This window comes from Tamandua tetradactyla, chromosome 23 (genome assembly GCF_023851605.1).
Source record: "Tamandua tetradactyla isolate mTamTet1 chromosome 23, mTamTet1.pri, whole genome shotgun sequence".
Taxonomy (NCBI): domain Eukaryota; kingdom Metazoa; phylum Chordata; class Mammalia; order Pilosa; family Myrmecophagidae; genus Tamandua; species Tamandua tetradactyla.
The window spans coordinates 41,951,547-41,973,246 of NC_135349.1; the positions used below are offsets into that span (position 1 = coordinate 41,951,547).

General features: G+C 42.1%; 1 protein-coding gene and 1 pseudogene across 4 annotated transcripts in view; both read left to right on the plus strand.

The window, feature by feature from the left end:
• The window catches only part of ACSM1 (acyl-CoA synthetase medium chain family member 1), a 40,715-nt gene extending 32,687 nt beyond the window's left edge, over positions 1–8,028 (plus strand). For all 3 annotated transcript variants that reach the window (XM_077141729.1, XM_077141731.1, XM_077141730.1), the window contains 4 exons: positions 3,535–3,662; positions 4,633–4,732; positions 5,659–5,778; positions 7,679–8,028. In XM_077141729.1, the coding sequence (XP_076997844.1) occupies positions 3,535–3,662; positions 4,633–4,732; positions 5,659–5,778; positions 7,679–7,765 (435 nt within the window). In that variant the 3' untranslated portion in view covers positions 7,766–8,028. The remainder of the gene's footprint in view (positions 1–3,534; positions 3,663–4,632; positions 4,733–5,658; positions 5,779–7,678) is intronic.
• A 2,642-nt stretch (positions 8,029–10,670) lies between these two features.
• LOC143667470 (KH domain-containing, RNA-binding, signal transduction-associated protein 1 pseudogene) lies at positions 10,671–14,631 on the plus strand (annotated as a pseudogene). Its single transcript, XR_013168051.1, has 2 exons — positions 10,671–12,243; positions 14,472–14,631. The product of XR_013168051.1 is annotated as a KH domain-containing, RNA-binding, signal transduction-associated protein 1 pseudogene (transcript).
• Positions 14,632–21,700: the final 7,069 nt, after the last annotated feature.

A 21,700-nucleotide genomic window follows, 5' to 3' on the forward strand; every position in this document is an offset into this window, starting at 1 on the left:
GATGAAAAAAAACAATAGAAACCTACAATGGTAGATTTCGAGAGACAGAACATAGGATTAGTGAAGTGGAGGACGGAACATCTGAAATCTGGCAAGAAAAAGAAAATATAGGGGAAAAATGGAAAAATATGAGCAGGAACTCAGGGAATTGGAGGACAATATGAAGCGCACGAATATATGTGTTGTGGGTGTCCCAGAAGGTGAAGAGAAGGGAAAAGGAGGAGAAAAGCTAATGGAGGAAATTATCACTGAAAATTTCCCAACTCTTATGAAAGACTTAAAATTACAGATCCAAGAAGTGCAGCGTACCCCAAAGAGAACAGATCCAAATAGACATACTCCAAGACATTTATTAATCAGAATGTCAGAGGTCAAAGAGAAAGAGAGAATCTTGAAAGCAGCAAGAGAAAAGCAATCCATCACATACAAGGGAAGTCCAATAAGACTATGCATAGATCTCTCAGGAGAAACCCATGGAGGCGAGAAGACAGTGGGATGATATATTTAAATCATTAAAAGAGAAAAACTGCCAACCAAGAATTCTATATCCAGCAAAATTGTCCTTCAGAAATGAGGGAGAAATTAAAACATTTTCAGACAAAAAGTCACTGAGAGAATTTGTGACCAAGAGACCAGCTTTGCAAGAAATACTAAAAGGAGCACTAGAGACAGATATGAAGACAGAAGAGAGAGATGTGGAGAAGAGTGTAGAAAGGAAGACTATGAGTAAAGGTAAAAAGAAGGAAAATTAGATATGACATATAAAATCCAGAAAGCAAAATAGTAGAAGAAAGTACTACCCATGCAGTAATAACACAGAATGTTAATGGATTAAACTCTCCAATAAAAAAAAATAGTCTGGCAGAATGGATTAAAAAACAGGACCCATCTATATGCTGTCTCTACTCAAAGGACATGAGGGCAGGGACACAAATGGACATTTACACACCAATGTTTATAGCAGCATTATTTACAATTACCAAGAGATGGGAGCAGCCAAAATGTCCATCAACAGACGGTTGGCATCTACATAAACATGGAATATTATGCAGCTGTAAGACAGAATAAAGTTATGAAGTATGTAACAACATGAATGGACCTTAAGGACATTATGCTGAGTGTGATTAGCCAGAAACAAAAGGACAAATACTGTATGGTCTCATTGATATGAACTGACATTAGTGAATAAACTTGGAATGTTTCGTTGGTAACAGAGACCATCAGGTGATAGAAATAGGGTAAGATATTGGGTAATTAGAGCTGAAGGGATACAGATTGTGCAACAGGACTGAATATAAAAACTCAGAAATAGATAGCACAATATTACCTAACTGTAATACAATTATGCTAAAACACTGAATGAAGCTGCATATGAGAATGATAAAGAGAGGAGGGCTGGGGCATAAATGAAATCACAAAGAAAGATAGACAATAAAGATTGAGATGGTATAATCTAGGAATGCCTAGAGTGTATAATGATAGTGACTAAATGTAAAATTTTAAAAATGTTTTTGCATGAGGAAGAACAAAAGAATGTCATTACTGCAGTGTGCTGAAAATAGATGGAAATTAATATTTTAAAATTTCAACTTATGTGTGAGACTAAAGCAAAAAATGTTTATTTGGTACAAATCTATACTTTGACTAGTGCATCTCCTAACATAACTTATGTAGATAGTTGATTGAACACCTTAAGTACATGGAACTTTGTTTAGGACATGAGATTTTGTTGGTTTGTCCAGGTGATGCCCTGATGAATCCCAGAGTGATTTGATCAGTGAGTGGAAAAGTATTTTCAAAGTCCCCTTCAGGGAATGGTGAGAATAGGGGAAAACTCAACTTCCCCAAGTTGAATTCTTGATATTCTCACAAGCAGTGTGGGCAACCAGAGCTATAGGCTAAGCCCCCAGTCTTGGGGTTTGTTCATATGAAATTTAACGCCACAACAGATAGGTCAAGGTACTTAAAATTAGGCCTAAGAGTCACCCCCAGGAGAACCTCTTTTGTTGCTCAGATGTGGCCTTTCTCTCCAGCCAACACAGCAAGCAAACTCACCACCCTTCCCTTGTCTATGTGGGACATGACTCCCAGGGGTGTGGATCTTCCTGGCAATGTGGGACACAAATCCCAGAATGAGCTGAGATTCAGCATAAAGGGACTGAGAAAAACTCTAGAATGAGCTGAGACCCAGAATCAAGGGATTGAGAAAACCTTCTCGACCAAAAGGGGGAAGAGTAAAATGAGACAAAGTGTCAATGGCTGAGAGATTCCAAACAGAGTTGAAAGGTTATCCTGGAGGTTATTCTTATGCATTAAGTAGATATCACCTTGTTAACCAAGATGTAATGGAGAGGCAGGAGGGAAGTGCCTGAAAATGTAGAGCTGTGTTCCAGTAGCCATGTTTCTTGATGATGATTGAATAATGATATAGCTTTCACAATGTGACTGTGTGATTGTGAAAACCTTGTGCCTGATGTTCCTTTTATCTACCTTATCAACAGACTAGTAGAACATATGGAATAAAAATAAATAATAGGGGGAACAAATGTTAAAATAAATTTAGTTTGAAATGCTAATGATAAATGAAAGCAAGGGGTAAGGGGTATGGTATGTATAATCTTTTTTTTTTCTTTCTTTCTCTGTTATCGTTTTATTTCTTTTTCTGAACTGATGCAAATGTTCTAAGAAATGATGAATATGCAACTATGTGATGATATTGTGAATTACTGATTATATATATAGAACAGAATGATATGTTAATGTTTTTGTTTGTTCTTAATTTTTTAATAAATAAATAAATTTAAAAATAAAAAAGGGGGCATATCTGAATAGCTGATGGACTGTATCTGAGTCAATATATTGTGATATTGAGCTACAGCTTTGAAGATGTTTCATTGGAGGAAACAGGTGAAAGGGACATGGGATCACTCTGTATTGTTTCTTATAATTCTATATAGATTTACAGTTACCTCAAAATTAAAAGTTTCATTTAAATAATGCCAGCCTAAATCCTAAGGCAAATAGTTAATAGTACAACGACAGAGATGCGCTTTCAGCAATGGCAGCACATGTACCACACCCATGCAATGTTAATAATAGGGCAGTAGATGGGAATCCTGTTTCTTACGCATGATTATTCTCTAAACCCACAACTTCTCTAATAAAAAAAAAAAAAGGTAGACTCAGGATTTATGTGAAAATCAAATGAGATAGTGTTCGGGGAAGAAAATTCACTCAGCAAATGTTTATCGAGATTACCCTATGCTGAGCTCATAGAAGTGGATAAAAAAAAATAAGCAGGGTTCTCGCTCTCATGGGAATATTTGTGGGGTGCCATGCGCAAGTGAGTTATTTTCACGGTGATCGAGAAAATTGCCTTTATAGCTTCCACCCCTGCAGCAGGAGCTCACCTGTCAAGCAAATAGACTCAGTGAGTTACAAAACCTGCCTGAGTACTGGGAAGTGCTGGAAGTGGGAGTCGAGCCCAGATCTGAGCCCCATCGCCCTGCCCACTGGGTACTTCTCTCTCTGCAGGGCGACCCCGTGAAGACAGCCGAAGTGGAGTGCGGGGACTTCTACAACACGGGGGACAAAGCAACCATGGATGCCGAAGGCTATTTCTGGTTCCTGGGGCGGACTGATGACATCATCAATGCCTCTGGGTAGGGATGGGGGGGGCCCGATGGGAGGTCACCTGCCAAGTCCCTCCTCCCGGCACTGAGGAGGGGACCCTCAGCCTAATTCCAAACAGAGACGCGACAGAGGCCCTGGCCCGGGGTCGTCTGTTTGTACACCTCCCCCAGCCACGTGTCCAACAGAGTCCAGCAAAAGAAAGATCCAGGGGGTCTGCAGGGGGGAGCCAAACTCAGAGTCAGATATCCTGCCATTTAAGGGGCAGGTATGGGAAGGACAGGGCTCTTGGGTCCACATTGGTTGGAGAGCTTATTTTTTTATACTTGTGCGCCTCAAATGGGGTGCAAGATGTCACGGCGGAAATATAAAAAATAATAGCTAACCTTTAGGAAGCGCTTACTAGGTGAAGTCACTCTCCTAAGGGCTTTATGTCTATTAACTCGTTTAACTCACCCTCAATATGGGTAGATGCTATTATTTCCTCCCATTTTACAGATAAGGAAACTGAGGCACGGAGCAGTGAAGAAGTATGATGAGTCTCAAAGAGAATACGGGGTGGGGTGGGGGGAGCCCAGATTTCAACCGAGGTAGTCTGACTTCAGGACTTGGGGGAAAAAAAAGACGTTTCTGTGCAGCAACAATTTCTCTTGGATATTTCCGGAAATGGAATTTTTTTTTTTAAACGTAATTCTCTAATCAACACTGATGTAGTGGGAACTAGAATGGAGAATTTGCATGAATGTTTGAGATGAAGTTTGAGGCTTCCGAGAAGGTTCACGCTGGTGGAAGCTGCTAGAGCGCAGGGCCCGGGGCTCTGGGCGGACGGAGCCTTGGGGGAGGAGAGGTGAAACCCCGGGGTGGGTCCAGCTTCGAGCCTTCCTCGCACAGAGAGTCGAGGTCTTCACGTCCAAGGCAGATTTGATCGTCCAAAGCACAAGATTGGGGGCCCAAGCCACCCCCACCCTGGCGCTGCCTCAGAATGCCTGACCTCTCTTCCAGGTACCGCATCGGGCCTGCAGAGGTGGAGAACGCCCTGGCGGAGCACCCGGCAGTGGCCGAGTCAGCCGTCGTGAGCAGCCCGGACCCCGTTCGAGGGGAGGTGAGCTAGAGGACAGGGAGACATCGTGACGGGGTGCGGGCTCTGGAAAGCCGGGCCCAGGAGCAAACCTCCAGGCGTTTTCTACTCAGCTCCGGCCCTGGGGTGCAGGGCGGGCACGGCGGATGTGTGCACTAACACAGTGTGGGCGGCAGGGGGCACTGTGACCTCCTCTGTAATGCTTTTGATGTGACTGATGATGATGATGCTAGCTATCATTTAATGAGCGCTTACTATCTGTCAATGCATTTAACCCTCACCTCAACCGGATGAGCTAAGGAGCCAAGGATTCTTATTTTACCCTTTTTAAAATAAGTGGGTGAACAGTCCTTTTTTTTAAATACCCTTTTTATAGCTAAGGACACAGATGCATACAGAGGTTAATTAATTTGCTCAGATCATTTAGCTAATAAGTGAGAGGGCTAGAAAAGAAATCTATGTAAGCTTGCTGCAGGGCATACATTCATTGATTCAACAAGTATTTATCGAGCACCTACTATGTACAAGACCCTAATAAAAATAATAACATACATTTACGACACTTATTAAACACCCAGCAGGTTCCAGACAGAAACCATACAAAAATAACGGTACGAATGAGAAGCATAATAAGAATAAAAGTAAATTGAAACTAGTCAGGGATTTTACATGTATCATCTCCTGGAGTCTTTACAGAAACCCTACGAGGAAAGACCTTTTACTGTCCCCATTTCACAGAGAAGGAAACTGCAGTTAAAAGGGGTCAAATAACTTTCCAAGGCATAGAGCAGAAACTGGATTTGAATATGTCCTATTCCATAGCCACCATGACCTTAACCACTATATATCACAAGCATCAACTTGCTGTTCCATTCATTCAATAACATTTCGTTTTTCTTAACTATATAATTTGCTGACCCTCACCCCGAATCTCTGCTCCTGTTCTGCAGGTGGTGAAGGCATTTATTGTCCTGACCCCGCCATTCCTGTCCCATGACCGGGACCAGCTCGCCGCGGAGCTGCAGCAGCACGTGAAGTCAGTAACGGCTCCCTACAAGTACCCCAGGAAGGTGAGTGGGGGGACAGTGGATGGGGTCTGGCCCAGGCTGGGCTGCCACAAGTCCCCAAGGGTGGCTGAGCAGAAGCCTAGGGAACCAAGAGCATTAGCCTTTTCCGTGGCAGAAGAAGTCATTCAACTTAGGGGCGGAGTGGCGCAGACTTAATCAGATGGAAACCTCTAGCCTGCGTGAGACATGGAAAAGGAATTCGCTGCTGGCAAGTTCACCTAAGGAAAACTCAGACAAGCACCTGAATTTATGCATCCATGAAAGTTATTTATAATCTTGCAAAATTTGAAAAAGAAATCCAATCAGAAGCTTCCAAGCTTTTAAAAACATGATTAGTAATAAGAAAGGCAATCCCTATATGTATACATACAGCACGCATACATGTGTAAGAAAACATCCATGTACATACATAAACAAGCAATTAAGTTAACAAAATCGTGGCCTTACAATGTGCTGTACACCCTGGTAGTTTTATTCTACTTTATTTTTTATTTATTTATTTTTTACATGGGCAGACACTGGGAATCGAACCCGGGTCTCCGGCATGGCAGGTGGGAACTCTGCCATCGAACCACGGTAGCCCACCCTATATTACTTTTTTTTTTTTTTTGCATGGGCAGGCACTGGGAATCAAACCTGGGTCTCCAGCATGGCAGGAAAACTCTGCCTGCTGAGCCACTGTGCCCTCTACTTTTTTAATGCTGGCTGCAATCTACAAAGTTAAGCTCACAACCTACTGAAAATCACTGATCTAAATGTCTACCAATAGAGTATTGATTTACATCTTTCACAAAACTGTGATTAAGATTTTCACAAAATTTTAATCTTACCATTAAAAATAGTGAGGGAGATCTTAATTTTTGACATAATAACAAACTTCTACAGTATATTATTGAGAACAAAGAGCAGGATATGAACTATTATACATAGTATACTCCTATTTGTTTAAAAAGAAAGTTTGAAAGGATATGTAGGCCAAAAAGTAGCATTTCCTTCTTTGCTGTGTAGTCTAAATACATATTACACAGCCATAAACCTCACAGATATTGAGTGCTTATATGCACCAATGCATTTAACCCTCACAACAGCCCAGTGAGCTAAGGTCTCTTATCACATCCTTTTTATCAGCGAGGAAGCAGTCATTTAAAGGGGTTAAGTAACCTCTATTATATAGCTATATGGTCAACAATTATGGACACTTACCACATGTGCCAAACCCTGTGCTCAATACTCTAAGGCACTGGCATTTTTTGTAGTCCTTGCCACAACTTGAGAGGATATAACTATCCTACTTTACAGACAAGAGACTGAGGCCTAGATGCTCAAATGGGCTGAGATTACAGATTGTAAAAGGCAGAGCTGGAACCCAGAGCCAGGTGTGTCTGACAGCAAAGTTCATGCTTTTAACGCTAGGCTATGCTGCCTCCTAGAGAGTAAGACTGGGCAATGTGTAGCAGTTAGGATGGGATTGGTTATATGGTAGGTAACAAACATCCCCAAAGGCTTAACAATATATAACAATGAAGGCATGTTTCTTGCTCATGCTACATACCCTGCATAGCTCTCCTGGATCTCTTCTCCTCATCCCCTCATCATGGGACCAGGATAAAGGAGCAGCCACCATATAGATAGCTGTTGGGTATTTTGGCAGGTGGAGAGAGGGGATGGCCCTCTCAGTGGTTCTGAATGCTTCTGCCTAGAGGTGACATCTCGTTGGCCGAAGTTACTCCCATGTCTACATCTACCATCAGAGACTCAGGAGGAGAACCTGGATACTTGTGGGCCCCATTAAGACATGGTGTCAGCGTGGCAGGGGGTCTGTGCAGGGTGATGGAGGGGAGCAGGGAGTTGTCCGGGCATAAAGGCCAGGCTGAGCCAGGGTCGCTCTGCTTTCTTCAACCAGGTGGAGTTTGTCCCAGAGCTGCCCAAGACCATCACCGGCAAGATTAAACGGAACGAGCTTCGGAGAAAGGAGTTTGTTCAGAAGTAACCAGCATGAAGACCGATAAACTCAGACCCCAAGCGTTCTTGCACAAAGCCCTGGCTGTTTTGGTATCCCCACGATGGTGACGGTGTGAGAATATTGGTACAGTTGATTCAGGAAGGAATCAGGAGCACCCAGGTTCCACCTTTTCTGTTTGGTCTTCAAAGCTAACTGCAGTCACTGCCTGTCCCCTGAGTCCTCTGCCCACTTTGGATTACCCAGGGGAGCCCTGAGCTTGGGTTTGGGTGTAGTAAAATTCGAGCATCTGTTGTCCCTGCGTGGTGAGTATCTGTTGTCCCTGCGTTGTGACTGCCCTTCGTGTCTCAATCTGTGCTAAGCACTTTCCAGAATTGCCTCCATCGTTCTCCTCAATCCTTGGTCTGAGATAAATCCAGGGCCAGATTCTCCCCACGTGGCAGCCCTGCATGCCCATTTGATGGCCAGGTACACTGAGACCCGGTAGGGACCCTCCACACAGCCAAGGCCCAGGCCCTGCTCCACTCTGCCTGTGTCCTGCAGAAGAGTGAGACCAGCACAGGCCCTCTAGGAACCCAGGAATCCCACAGGAGCCCCCAGCCCTGCCCAAGGGTGCCCACCCACTCATCCTGAACTCGCAGGGCTTGCCTAGGGATGCCACCCCCCACCCAGTTATTCTTTCCAGGAGACTCGGGATGTGTCCAGCCCTTCCCAGAGACAGAGCCCTCCCCAGAAACCCCCTCCCACCCACTTTAACCCTCTCCAGCCACCCAGAGCTCTGCCCAGCCACCCAGCCCGAGGTGGACAGCAGCCGCTGAGAGCAGTGGAGGAAGAAGAGGCCCAGCTCCATTGGGGGGCGGGAAGGACATATGGTCACCTTCTCACCCACCCCAGAGTGGCCTTTGGAGAGGTGCCTTGTGCAGCTGCCCAATTCTAGGGTGCACAGACACCGCACTCACAGGGAAGTAACAGACAGCGCACCAGACGGCAGGCACAGAGGCACCCCTGGGCACACAGGTGTGGGGGCTTCAGACACCCTCACACTAGACCCACACTGCACACACGGGCAGAGACGCCGGAGAGGTGCGCTCACACACACACACACACACACTTAGGGTTCCCAAGATAGGACCATGGGGCAGACATACAGTGGACACATAATACACACACGCATACACACAGAGAGAAATGCACACATGTAGACACACAAACTGGAACATAGGCACGCGTGTGCAGACACCGTGAGGAACACACAGACACAGAGATGCACACTCAGGAACACCCACAACTGATGCAATGATACAAAACCCAGACACTCCAGCAGAAACACACAGGTACATACACAGATTTACACAAGTGACAAACTCCTTCATTGACACAATACAGACACACAAATGCACACAGAGACACCCAAACACAACTACAAAGAGAAACTCACACACACAATTGATACCCTCATGGACACAGAACCTCACACACTCCAAGACATAACACAGAGATATATACATGGATTATACAACTGAAACACACACAGACGTGCCCAGGGAAATACAGACACACACAGATTCAGACACTCAGGGTGACACACACACACACACACTCCCAGGCTCACAGGATACCCAGGCAGCCCCAGCACCCACCAAATTGAGTCATTATTCCGATAACCTTTATCTCAAAAGTTATGGCACTTTTTAGGGTCTCAGCCTGAAGATGTTTGCCAAGACCGTTTTGGGACCTGAAACACGTAAGGCACATGGGATGTGCTTTTATTAAGGAAAAAGAGAGTAGTTTAGTTCTAAAGTAAGTTGGCCAGTTGTTGCAGAATGAAAAACAGAAAAGACTACGGCAAGATAGAAAGTTGTAGAAGGCTTGTAGAAATGTCATATTTATTTGTCATAGTCAACACTGGCTAAGATTTGATAGGTTTATTTATAAGAGCTTTTAGGATCCTTTGTAGCAAACAGTATATTTGTGCAAAACTAGAATTGTTTTTTTTCTCTTTCAAAATGATGAAATTTTCTTGGATTATCGGTCTGCTCTTAGTAGGAGACTATAAACATTCTTTTCTAAACCATCTGAGTAATCTATCCAGAAGACAAAGTTCCTGTGCTTCATGTTAACTTATTAAGAGAATTCTTCTCACTTTTAAAAGAATTAATGTTTTGTTTTTGTTGACATTCCTGTTACCTCCTATATTTACTTTTAAATATTTTATTGTCACTTTGGTTAAACAGGTAGCCACCTATTGTTTATCAGTGACCTATGATCCAATTTAACCAAATGTGCAAAGCTCCTGACAACTTTTGACATTTTGCCTTCTCAAACTCAAACCCCAAATGCTATTTTTAAAATTTCAATCTGCCTGTGATGGTTCGAAGCTGTATATACCCTAGAAAAGATCAGGTTTAGAAAAGAGAAGCTAATCCGTTCTTGTGGGTGCAAACCTATCCTGAGTGTGGATCTTTGGGTAAGTAGGGCCTTAAGTTGAGATGTGGCCCATCTCCTTCAGGGTGGTTATTAATCCTCTTACTGAAATCTTTTATAAGAGGATAACAGACAGAGAGAAGACACAGAAAAAAGCCCCAGAGAAGCTCATAAAGAAAAGTTAGAGGGGCTGAGCGATGGAGCAGCCAGAAGCTGAAAGCAGCAAAAGAGGAGAGAAGGACCAGCAGGGGACGCCATGTGCCTACTCCTGAGACAGAGGAGTCCGGATTGCCAGGAGCCTGTTCTCAGGAAGACGGTGTCTTCTGCTGATGCCTTGACGTGGACATTTTCACAGTCTCAGAACTGTAAACTCATAAATTAATAAATCTCCATTGTAAAAGCCAACCCATTGCTGGCATACTGCACGTCATCAGCTTTAACAAACTAGAACATTGCCTTTGTGATTTTCTGGAGGCCCCCTGGAAAATCACGACAGCGTCTGTTCTTTCATCTTATAAAAAGAGACATGCTGTTTTTCGCTGGGTCGCTCGGGTTGGCTTCGGTCGCCGTCGCTCCCGCTCTCCCACCTCTGCCAACCGCCGCTAGGGCCTCTGCGGTTGCCGCGTCGCTTCCTCGATCCTTCGACTACACAGCCTCCCAGCTGCAGCGCCGGGACGACCCCGCCGCGCGCGTGATCCGGTCCTCGGGCCGCAGTGGCTCCATGGACCCCTCAGGAGCCCACTCCTCGGTGCGTCAGGCGCCGTCTCGGCAGCCTCCGCTCTCTCACCCGTCCCGGGGAGGCGGAGGAGGATCCCGGGGAGCCGCCCGGGCCCCGCCCGCCACGCAGCCGCCACCGTTGCTGCCGCCGTCGGCCACGGGTCCCGACGCAACAGTGGGCGGTCCAGCGCCGACCCCTCTGCTGCCCCCTTCAGCTACTGCCTCGGTCAAGATGGAGCCGGAGAACAAGCACCTGCCTGAACTCATGGGCGAGAAGGACTCGCTCGATCCTTCCTTTACTCATGCCATGCAGTTGCTGACGGCAGAGATCGAGAAGATTCAGAAAGGGGATTCAAAAAAGGATGATAAGGAGAATTACTTGGATTTATTTTCTCATAAGAACATGAAGCTGAAGGAGCGGGTACTGATACCTGTCAAGCAGTATCCCAAGTTTAATTTTGTTGGGAAGATTCTTGGACCACAAGGGAATACAATCAAAAGACTGCAAGAAGAAACTGGTGCAAAGATCTCTGTGTTGGGAAAGGGCTCAATGAGAGACAAAGCCAAGGAGGAAGAGCTACGCAAAGGTGGAGACCCCAAATACGCCCACTTGAATATGGATCTGCATGTTTTCATTGAAGTCTTTGGACCCCCATGGGAGGCTTATGCTCTTATGGCCCATGCCATGGAGGAGGTCAAGAAGTTTCTAGTACCAGACATGATGGATGATATCTGCCAGGAACAGTTTCTAGAGCTATCCTACTTGAATGGAGTACCTGAGCCGACCCGCGGACGTGGTGTGCCAGTGAGAGGTCGAGGAACTGCACCTCCCCCTCCACCTGTTCCTAGAGGCCGTGGTGTTGGACCACCTCGGGGGGCTTTGGTGCGTGGTACACCAGTGAGAGGAGCCATCACCAGAGGTACCACTGTGATGCGAGGAGTGCCACCCCCACCTACTGTGAGGGGTGCTCCGGCACCAAGAGCATGGGCAGCAGGCATCCAGAGAATACCTCTGCCTCTACCTCCTGCACCAGAAACATATGAAGAATATGGATATGATGACACATATGCAGAACAGAGTTATGAAGGCTATGGAGGGTATTACAGCCAGAGCCAAGGGGACTCAGAATATTATGACTATGGACATGGGGAGGTTCAAGATTCTTATGAAGCTTATGGCCAAGCCGACTGGAATGGGGCCAGGCCATCACTGAAGGCCCCTCCAGCTAGGCCAGTGAAGGGAGCATACAGAGAGCACCCATATGGACGTTATTAAAAACATGAGGGGAAAATATCAGTTATGAGCAAAGTTGTTACTGATTTCTTGTATCTCCCAGGATTCCTGTTGCTTTACCCACAACAGACAAGTAATTATCTTAAATGTTTTTCTTCGTGGTCCCCTTCTACTCTCCTTATTCCATTCTTACTCTGCATTCTGGCTTCTGTATGTAGTATTTTTAAATGAGTTAAAATAGATCTAGGAATATTGAATTAATTTTTAAAGTGTGTAGATGCTTTTCTCTTTGTTGTTTAAATATAAACAGAAGTGTACCTTTTATAATAAAAAAAAGAAGTTGAGTAAAAAAAAACCACACAAACCTGTTAGTTTCAAAAGTGACATTGCTTGCTTAAAGGTTCTGAAGTTAAGGCTTGTTAACTTTCTCTTAGTTTTGATTTGAGGCATCCCGTAAAGTTGTAGTTGCAGAATCCCAAACTGGGCTACATTTCAAAATTCAGGGCTGTTTAAGATTTAAAATCACAAATGTAAACGGCAGTAGGCACCACCATGCAAAAGTGAGCTCAGACGTCTCTAAAAAATGTTTCCTTTAAAAAGCACATGGCCGTTGAATCTTAAGGTTAAATTTTAATATGAAATATCCTCATGAATTAAATAGTTGATGCAATTTTTAACATTAATTGATTTAAAAGCAACAACAGAAACAAAATTAGGGTTGTAAAACTAACCGTTTCATTTGTGGGTTTTGAAATCTAGCCCCAGACATACAGTGTTAAGAGATACTTAAGAGGGAGAATAGGTTTTCAAAGGTCGATTAGGAGAGCAGGATTGGCCACCTGAATTGAATTTAATGCAGAGCTTTTTAGCCAAGAAAACAGTCTTTGAGTCATAGCACTAATAACTAAAATTTCAGTATTTAAAAAGACAAAGCAAAGTGTTGTGTCCATCTGAGGTTCTGCACTCTATGAAAAACTCACTCGGACACTGGAGCCAAAAGCTGATGATTTTCGTGAGTTGACGGTTGTCAATATTGAACTGTTCCAAGATAGTCAAGTATGTCTCAACACTAGCATGATATAAAAAGGGACACTGCAGCTGAATGAAAAAGGAATCAAAATCCACTTTGTACATAAGTTAAAGTCCTAATTGGATTTGTACCGTCCTCCCATTACACATGTAAATGCTACATGTGTAAGTCTGCCTAAATAGGTAGCTTAAACTTATGTCAAAATGTCTGCAGCAGTTTGTCAATAAAGTTTAGTCCTTTTTTAATAAAAAAAAAAAGAGAGACATACTAGAAATAGTGAGGTTTATTTGATAGGAGTTGCATGGGAAGTTTTGTCAAATTAAAAGGGATTTTCTAACTTGTTGGTTAAATTTGTATGGGAAAAAAATTATTACTTTAAATATCCCAGAAATTATATAGAATTCCTAGAGATTTGACAACATTCTCACTGTCTATAACATGTCCTGATACTGACCTGCCTGATATTAGGCAACAGCAAAATGTTGTTGGTTAGAATTTTAGTTATTCTTTTCAAATGTTACATGCCACAGAAACAACCACAGTTTCTTGTCAGTTGCATTGTTTTACTCTGCTGCTTCCCTGAAAGTGCTTGCAATCAGTTACAGGTCAGAGCTTCAACTTCAGCAAAAAAAGGGACTTTAAATGAGAAGCAACACAATGATATAAATCATATTCTACCTGTCAATTAACATTACCCTAGCAAAACTGTAAAGGTAGGACAAGTCCAAATATCTTGAACAACAGGGTCCTTTTGAACATCTTCAAATGGAATTTACACAGCTACCTCCTTCAATGGGATAACAATATAGCCATGTTATCATTATCTATTTTCTGGAGGGATAGAGGCTTTCCCTTGTCACAAGGCTACTGCCCTCCCAGTGGCTACAACAAATACTATTAGATTTTGTCTTCCCCCTGGGAATCCCTACTATTCTCTCAGGTCATAGAGGCACCCACTTTACTGGAACTATAATCAAGGAATTTTGCAAGCTCTCATCCATCAACCAATGCTTCCCTGTCCCTTAGCATTCTCAATCATCAGGATAGGTAAAAAGAACAAATGGTATCTAAAAACTTAAATTAGCTATGTTATATGAATCTCTGCCTTGGCCTAAGGTTCTTCTCTTAACTTTGATGACCATAAGACCTTGACTCTGGAGAGGATACCAGATGACCCCTTTGAAGTCATAATGGAAAGACACATGAGATTCATTATATCTCCTACTATACCGGACTCCAATATACTACAATTAGAAATTGCTAATTATTTTAAGGGATTAATCACATCTACTCAATTATACCATCCACAAATTCTGGCTCTCTCTCCCAAGATTCCTCTACAATGGACTCTACTGACCTTCAACTCAGAGACTTGGAATACTGGAAGAGACATCAAGAAATGACTACTTTAGGACCTAGATGGAAAGGGCCTTATCAGGTCTTAGCGACCACCACTATGGCAATAAAGCTACGATGAATTGACCCCTGGGTCCATGCGTCACAACCGCAACATCCTCTAAGCCCTTGGGAAGTTACTCCCATCTCAAACCTCAAGCCAAAATGGGCATGAGGATTCCAGAAGCAGATGGCATCCAATGTAGACAGCTTCTGCCAAGACATCAGAACAAGTAGATGACGCCCAAGATCATGGATCAAGATGCCTGTATTTCCTTATCTTATTCCCTGTCTCTTCCTTTTAACCATCTGTCTAAATGTTCAGTTATTCAGCCTATGCCCTTTATGATGCCCACTTTCCATTCCCATAGTACCCCACCTTCACCATGATTTTCTTTTATTTATTTATTTTTTCTCATGGGCAGGCACCAGGAATTGAACCTGGGTCTCTGGTATGGCAGGGAAGGACACTGCCACTGAGCCACCATCCCACCGCCCTTTACCTTATTCTTAATCCTACCTTGAACACAACACCTCTGTCCTTCTGGCACATCACATAACAATGAAACCAGAGTAACTGGTGGGTCTGTGCCCATCCCCCAGTAGTCCCCAAACATGTATTCCTCTAATAGCTATTCCCCTTTCATTTGTAGACCTTGCCCTGCCAGGAGACATCAAGCATACCCATTTGGATCTATCTCCTTTTTGGAATGATTCTAGGCTACACTTTAGGAGTCCCCAAGCCTGGGATTACAATGTAGCCTCTTTAACCCAAAGGATGGGCTGTTTTACTAAAAGCTAGAGAGATATCAATGACCTCCCTGTAGGGCACAGTAAATGTTGTTTCTTTTCACAAGACTCCTTTTATTTTCTTGAGACAGGAGGAGACTGTAGCAGCCAGATCCCCTTTAAAGACACCATTTTTCTGCAAGAACCCTATGGTTTTCTTAACATCAAAACTTCTTCAACCCAAGGCACAAGTTTCTGGTGGGCAAAAGGGTCAGGCAAAAGCAGCTGTTGGTTAAATGGGACTAAGATATCAGCTAACAATGAAGATGATTATGATCCTCCTTTTAGGGTTTACACACTTAGCCCTTCAAGCCAGTATCCTATTCCTTAAAGGAAATAGATACCCTTATTATTATCTTCAGGAATACAGTTTTTTTTTTATTAATTAAAGAAAAAAAGAAATTAACAACATTTAGAAATCATTCCATTCTACATATGCAATCAGTAATTCTTAACATCATCACATAGATGCATGATCATCATTTCTTAGTACATTTGCATCGATTTAGGAAAAGAACTAGCAAAACAACAGAAAAAGATAGAGAATGTTAATATAGAGAAAAAAATAAAAATAATAATAATAAAAAAAGAAAAGGAAAAAGAAAAAAACAAAAGACACAAACAAACAAACAAAAAAAAACTATAGCTCAGATGCAGCTTCATTCAGTGTTTAAACATAATTACATTACAATTAGGTATTATTGTGCTGTCCATTTTTGAGTTTTTGTATCTAGTCCTGTTGCACAGTCTGTATCCCTTCAGCTCCAATTACCCATTATCTTACCCTGTTTCTAACTCCTGCTGGTCTCTGTTACCAATGACATATTCCAAGTTTATTCTCGAATGTCCGTTCACATCAGTGAGACCATACAGTATTTGTCCTTTAGTTTTTGGCTAGACTCACTCAGCATAATGTTCTCTAGGTCCATCCATGTTATTACATGCTTCATAAGTTTATTCTGTCTTAAAGCTGCATAATATTCCATCATATGTATATACCACAGTTTGTTTAGCCACTCGTCTGTTGATGGACATTTTGGCTGTTTCCATCTCTTTGCAATTGTAAATAATGCTGCTATAAACATTGATGTGCAAATGTCCGTTTGTGTCTTTGCCCTTAAGTCCTTTGAGTAGATACCTAGCAATGGTATTGCTGGGTCGTATGGCAATTCTATATTCAGTTTTTTGAGGAACCGCCAAACTGCCTTCCACAGTGGTTGCACCATTTGACATTCCCACCAACAGTGGATAAGTGTGCCTCTTTCTCCGCATCCTCTCCAGCACTTGTCATTTTCTGTTTTGTTGATAATGGCCATTCTGGTGGGTGTGAGATGATATCTCATTGTGGTTTTGATTTGCATTTCTCTAATGGCCAGGGACATTGAGCATCTCTTCATGTGCCTTTTGGCCATTTGTATTTCCTCTTCTGAGAGGTGTCTGTTCAAGTCTTTTTCCCATTTTGTAATTGGGTTGGCTCTCTTTTTGTTGTTGAGTTGAACAATCTCTTTATAAATTCTGGATACTAGACCTTTATCTGATATGTCGTTTCCAAATATTGCCTCCCATTGTGTAGGCTGTCTTTCTACTTTCTTTTTTTTTTTTTTTTTTTTTTTTTTTAAAGGAAAGACAGAGAGAAGGAAGGAAGGATAGAAGGAAGGAAGGAAGGAAGAAAGGGAAACATTTTTAAACATTTTCTTGTTTTATTGTATTCTGTTTCTCCGTTTTTGTTACATGGGCTGGGGCCGGGAATCGAACCGAGGTCCTCCGGCATAGCAGGCAAGCACTTTGCCCGCTGAGCCACCGCGGCCCGCCCTGTCTTTCTACTTTCTTGATGTAGTTCTTTGATGCACAGAAGTGTTTAATTTTGAGGAGCTCCCATTTATTTATTTCTTTCTTCAGTGTTCTTGCTTTAGGTTTAAGGGCCATAAAACTGCCTCCAATTGTAAGTTTCATAAGATATCTCCCTACATTTTCCTCTAACTGTTTTATGGTCTTAGAACTAATGTTTAGATCTTTGATCCATTTTGAGTTAACTTTTGTATAGGGTGTGAGATGCGGGTCCTCTTTCATTCTTTTGCATATGGATATCCAGTTCTCTAGGCACCATTTATTGAAGAGACTGTTCCGTCCCAGGTGAGTTGGCTTGACTGCCTTATCAAAGATCAAATGTCCATAGATGAGAGGGTCTATATCTGAGCACTCTGTTCGATTCCATTGGTCAATATATCTATCTTTATGCCAATACCATGCTGTTTTGACCACTGTGGCTTCATAATATGCCTTAAAGTCCGGCAGCGTGAGACCTCCAGCTTCGTTTTTTTTCCTCAAGATACTTTTAGCAATTCAGGGCACCCTGCCCTTCCAGATGAATTTGCTTATTGGTTTTTCTATTTCTGAAAAATAAGTTGTTGGGATTTTGATTGGTATTGCATTGAATCTGTAAATCAATTTAGGTAGGATTGACATCTTAACTATATTTAGTCTTCCAGTCCATGAACACGGTATGCCCTTCCATCTATTTAGGTCTTCTGTGATTTCTTTTAACAGTTTTTTGTAGTTTTCTTTGTATAGGTTTTTTGTCTCTTTAGTTAAATTTATTCCTAGGTATTTTATTCTTTTAGTTGCAATTGTAAATGGGATTCGTTTCTTGATTTCCCCCTCAGCTTGTTCATTGCTAGTGTATAGAAATGCTACAGATTTTTGAATGTTGATCTTGTAACCTGCTACTTTGCTGTACTCATTTATTAGCTCTAGTAGTTTTGTTGTGGATTTTTCTGGGTTTTCGACGTATAATATCATATCGTCTGCAAATAGTGATAGTTTTACTTCTTCCTTTCCAATTTTGATGCCTTGTATTTCTTTTTCTTGTCTAATTGCTATGGTTAGAACCTCCAACACAATGTTGAATAATAGTGGTGATAGTGCACATCCTTGTCTTGTTCCTGATCTTAGGGGGAAAGTTTTCAATTTTTCCCCATTGAGGGTGATATGAGCTGTGGGTTTTTCATATATTCCCTCTATCATTTTAAGGAAGTTCCCTTGTATTCCTATCTTTTGAAGTGTTTTCAACAGGAAAGGATGTTGAATCTTGTCAAATGCCTTCTCTGCATCAATTGAGATGATCATGTGATTTTTCTGCTTTGATTTGTTGATATGGTGTATTACATTAATTGATTTTCTTATGTTGAACCATCCTTTCATACCTGGGATGAATCCTTCTTGGTCATGATGTATAATTCTTTTAATGTGTTGTTGGACTCGATTTGCTAGAATTTTGTTGAGGATTTTTGCACCAAATTCATTAGAGAGATTGGTCTGTAGTTTTCTGTTTTTGTAATATCTTTGCCTGGTTTTGGTATGAGGCTGATGTTGGCTTCATAGAATGAATTAGGTAGCTTTCCCTCCACTTCAATTTTTTTGAAGAGTTTGAGGAGAGTTGGTACTAATTCTTTCTGGAATTTTTGGTAGAATTCACATGTGAAGCCGTCTGGTCCTGGACTTTTCTTTTTAGGAAGCTTTTGAATGACTGCTTCAATTTCTTTACTTGTGATTGGTTTGTTGAGGTCATCTATTTCTTCTTGAGTCAAAGTTGGTTGTTCATGTCTTTCCAGGAACCCGTCCATTTCATCTAAATTGTTGTATTTATTAGTGTAAAGTTGTTCATAGTATCCTGTTATTACCTCCTTTATTTCTGTGAGGTCAGTAGTTATGTCTCCTCTTCCATTTCTGATCTTATTTATTTGCATCCTCTCTCTTCTTCTTTTTGTCAATCTTGCTAAGGGCCCATCATCTTATTGATTTTCTCATAGAACCAACTTCTAGTCTTATTGATTTTCTCTATTGTTTTCATGTTTTCAATTTCATTTATTTCTGCTCTAATCTTTGTTATTTCTTTCCTTTTGCTTGCTTTGGGATTAGTTTGCTGTTCTTTCTCCAGTTCTTCCAAGTGGACAGTTAATTCCTGCATTTTTGCCTTTTCTTCTTTTCTGATATAGGCATTTAGGGCAATAAATTTCCCTCTTAGCACTGCCTTTGCTGCGTCCCATAAGTTTTGGTATGTTGTGTTTTCGTTTTCATTCGCCTCGAGATATTTACTAATTTCTCTTGCAATTTCTTCCTTGACCCACTCGTTGTTTAAGAGTGTGTTGTTGAGCCTCCACATATTTGTGAATTTTCTGGCACTCCGCCTATTATTGATTTCCAACTTCATTCCTTTATGATCTGAGAAAGTGTTGTGTATGATTTCAATCTTTTTAAATTTGTTAAGACTTGCTTTGTGACCCAGCATATGGTCTATCTTTGAGAATGATCCATGAGCACTTTAGAAAAAGGTGTATCCTGCTGTTGTGGGATGTAATGTCCTATAAATGTCTGTTAAGTCTAGCTCATTTATAGTAATATTCAAATTCTCTATTTATTTATTGATCCTCTGTCTAGATGTTCTGTCCATTGATGAGAGTGGTGAATTGAAGTCTCCAACTATTATGGTATATGTGTCTATTTCCTTTTCAGTGTTTGCAGTGTATTCCTCACGTATTTTGGGGCATTCTGGTTCGGTGCATAAATATTTATGATTGTTATGTCTTCTTGTTTAATTGTTCCTTTTATTAGTATATAGTGTCCTTCTTTGTCTCTTTTAACTGTTTTACATTTGAAGTCTAATTTGTTGGATATTAGTATAGCTACTCCTGCTCTTTTCTGGTTGTTATTTGCATGAAATATCTTTTCCCAACTTTTCACTTTCAACCTATGTTTATCTTTGGGTCTAAGATGTGTTTCCTGTAGACAGCATATAGAAGTATCCTGTTTTTTAATCCATTCTGCCAGTCTATGCCTTTTGATTGGGGAACTCAGTCCATTAACATTTAGTGTTATTACTGTTTGGATAATATTTTCCTCTACCATTTTGCCTTTTGTATTATATATATCATATCTGATTTTCCTTCTTTCTACACTCTTCTCCATACCTCTCTCTTCTGTCTTTTCGGTTCTGACTCTAGTGCTCCCTTTAGTATTTCTTGCAGAGCTGGTCTCTTGGTCACAAATTCTCTCAGCGACTTTTTTGCCTGAGAATGTTTTAATTTCTCCCTCATTTTTGATGGACAATTTTGCTGGATATAGGCATCTTGGTTGGCAGTTTTTCTCTTTTAGTAATTTAAATATATCATCCCACTCTCTTCTAGCTTCCATGGTTTCTGCTGAGAAATCTACACATAGTCTTATTGGGTTTCCCTTGTATGTGATGGATTGTTTTTCTCTTGCTGCTTTCAAGATCCTCTCTTTCTCTTTGACCTCTGACATTCTAACTGGTAAGTGTCTTGGAGAACGCCTATTTGGGTCTATTCTCTTTGGGGTGCGCTGCACTTCTTGGATCTGTAATTTTAGGTCTTTCATAAGAGTTGGGAAATTTTCAGTGATAATTTCTTCCATTAGTTTTTCTCCTCCTTTTCCCTTCTCTTCTCCTTCTGGGACACCCACAACACGTGTATTTGTGCACTTCATATTGTCCTTGAGTTCCCTGATCCCCTGTTCAAATTTTTCCATTCTTTTCCCCATAGTTTCTGTTTCTTTTTGGAATTCAGATGTTCCATCCTCCAATTCACTAATTCTAGCTTCTGTCTCTTTAAATCTACCATTGTAGGTATCCATTGTTTTTTCCATCTTTTCTACTTTGTCCTTCACTCCCATAAGTTCTGTGATTTGTTTTTTCAGTTTTTCTATTTCTTCTTTTTGTTCAGCCCATGTCTTCTTCATGTCCTCCCTCAATTTATTGATTTGGTTTTTGAAGAGGTTTTCCATTTCTGTTCGTATATTCAGCATTAGTTGTCTCAGCTCCTGTATCTCATTTGAACTATTGGTTTGTTCCTTTGACTGGGCCATATCTTTAATTTTCCGAGCGTGATCAGTTATCTTCTGCTGGCATCTGGGCATTTAATCAGATTTCCCTGGGTGTGGGACCCAGCAGGTTGAAAGATTTTTCTGTGGAATCTCTGGGCTCTGTTTTTCTTATCCTGCCCAGTAGGTGGCACTCGTGGCGCTCGTCTGTCTGCGGGTCCCACCAGTAAAAGATGCTGTGGCTCCTTTAACTTTGGAAAACTCTCGCTGTAAGGGAGGGTCGCCAGCCAAAGCGGTTTGGGGGAGTGCTAATCCGAATCTTCCAGCCGGCCCGGGAATCCGCGCATGGGGAGTGTTGCCAGCCTCCGCGGCTTGGGGGAGCGCCTGTCCAAATTTTCCAACCGGCCCGAGGCGCCAAGCGTGGTGGGGGGGCGCCGGCCTCCGCGGCTTGAGGAGCGCCTGTCCAAATTTCCCAGCCAGCCCAGCGCGCCAAGCGTGGCGGGGGGGCGCCGGCTGCTGCGGCTTGGGGGAGTGCCTATCC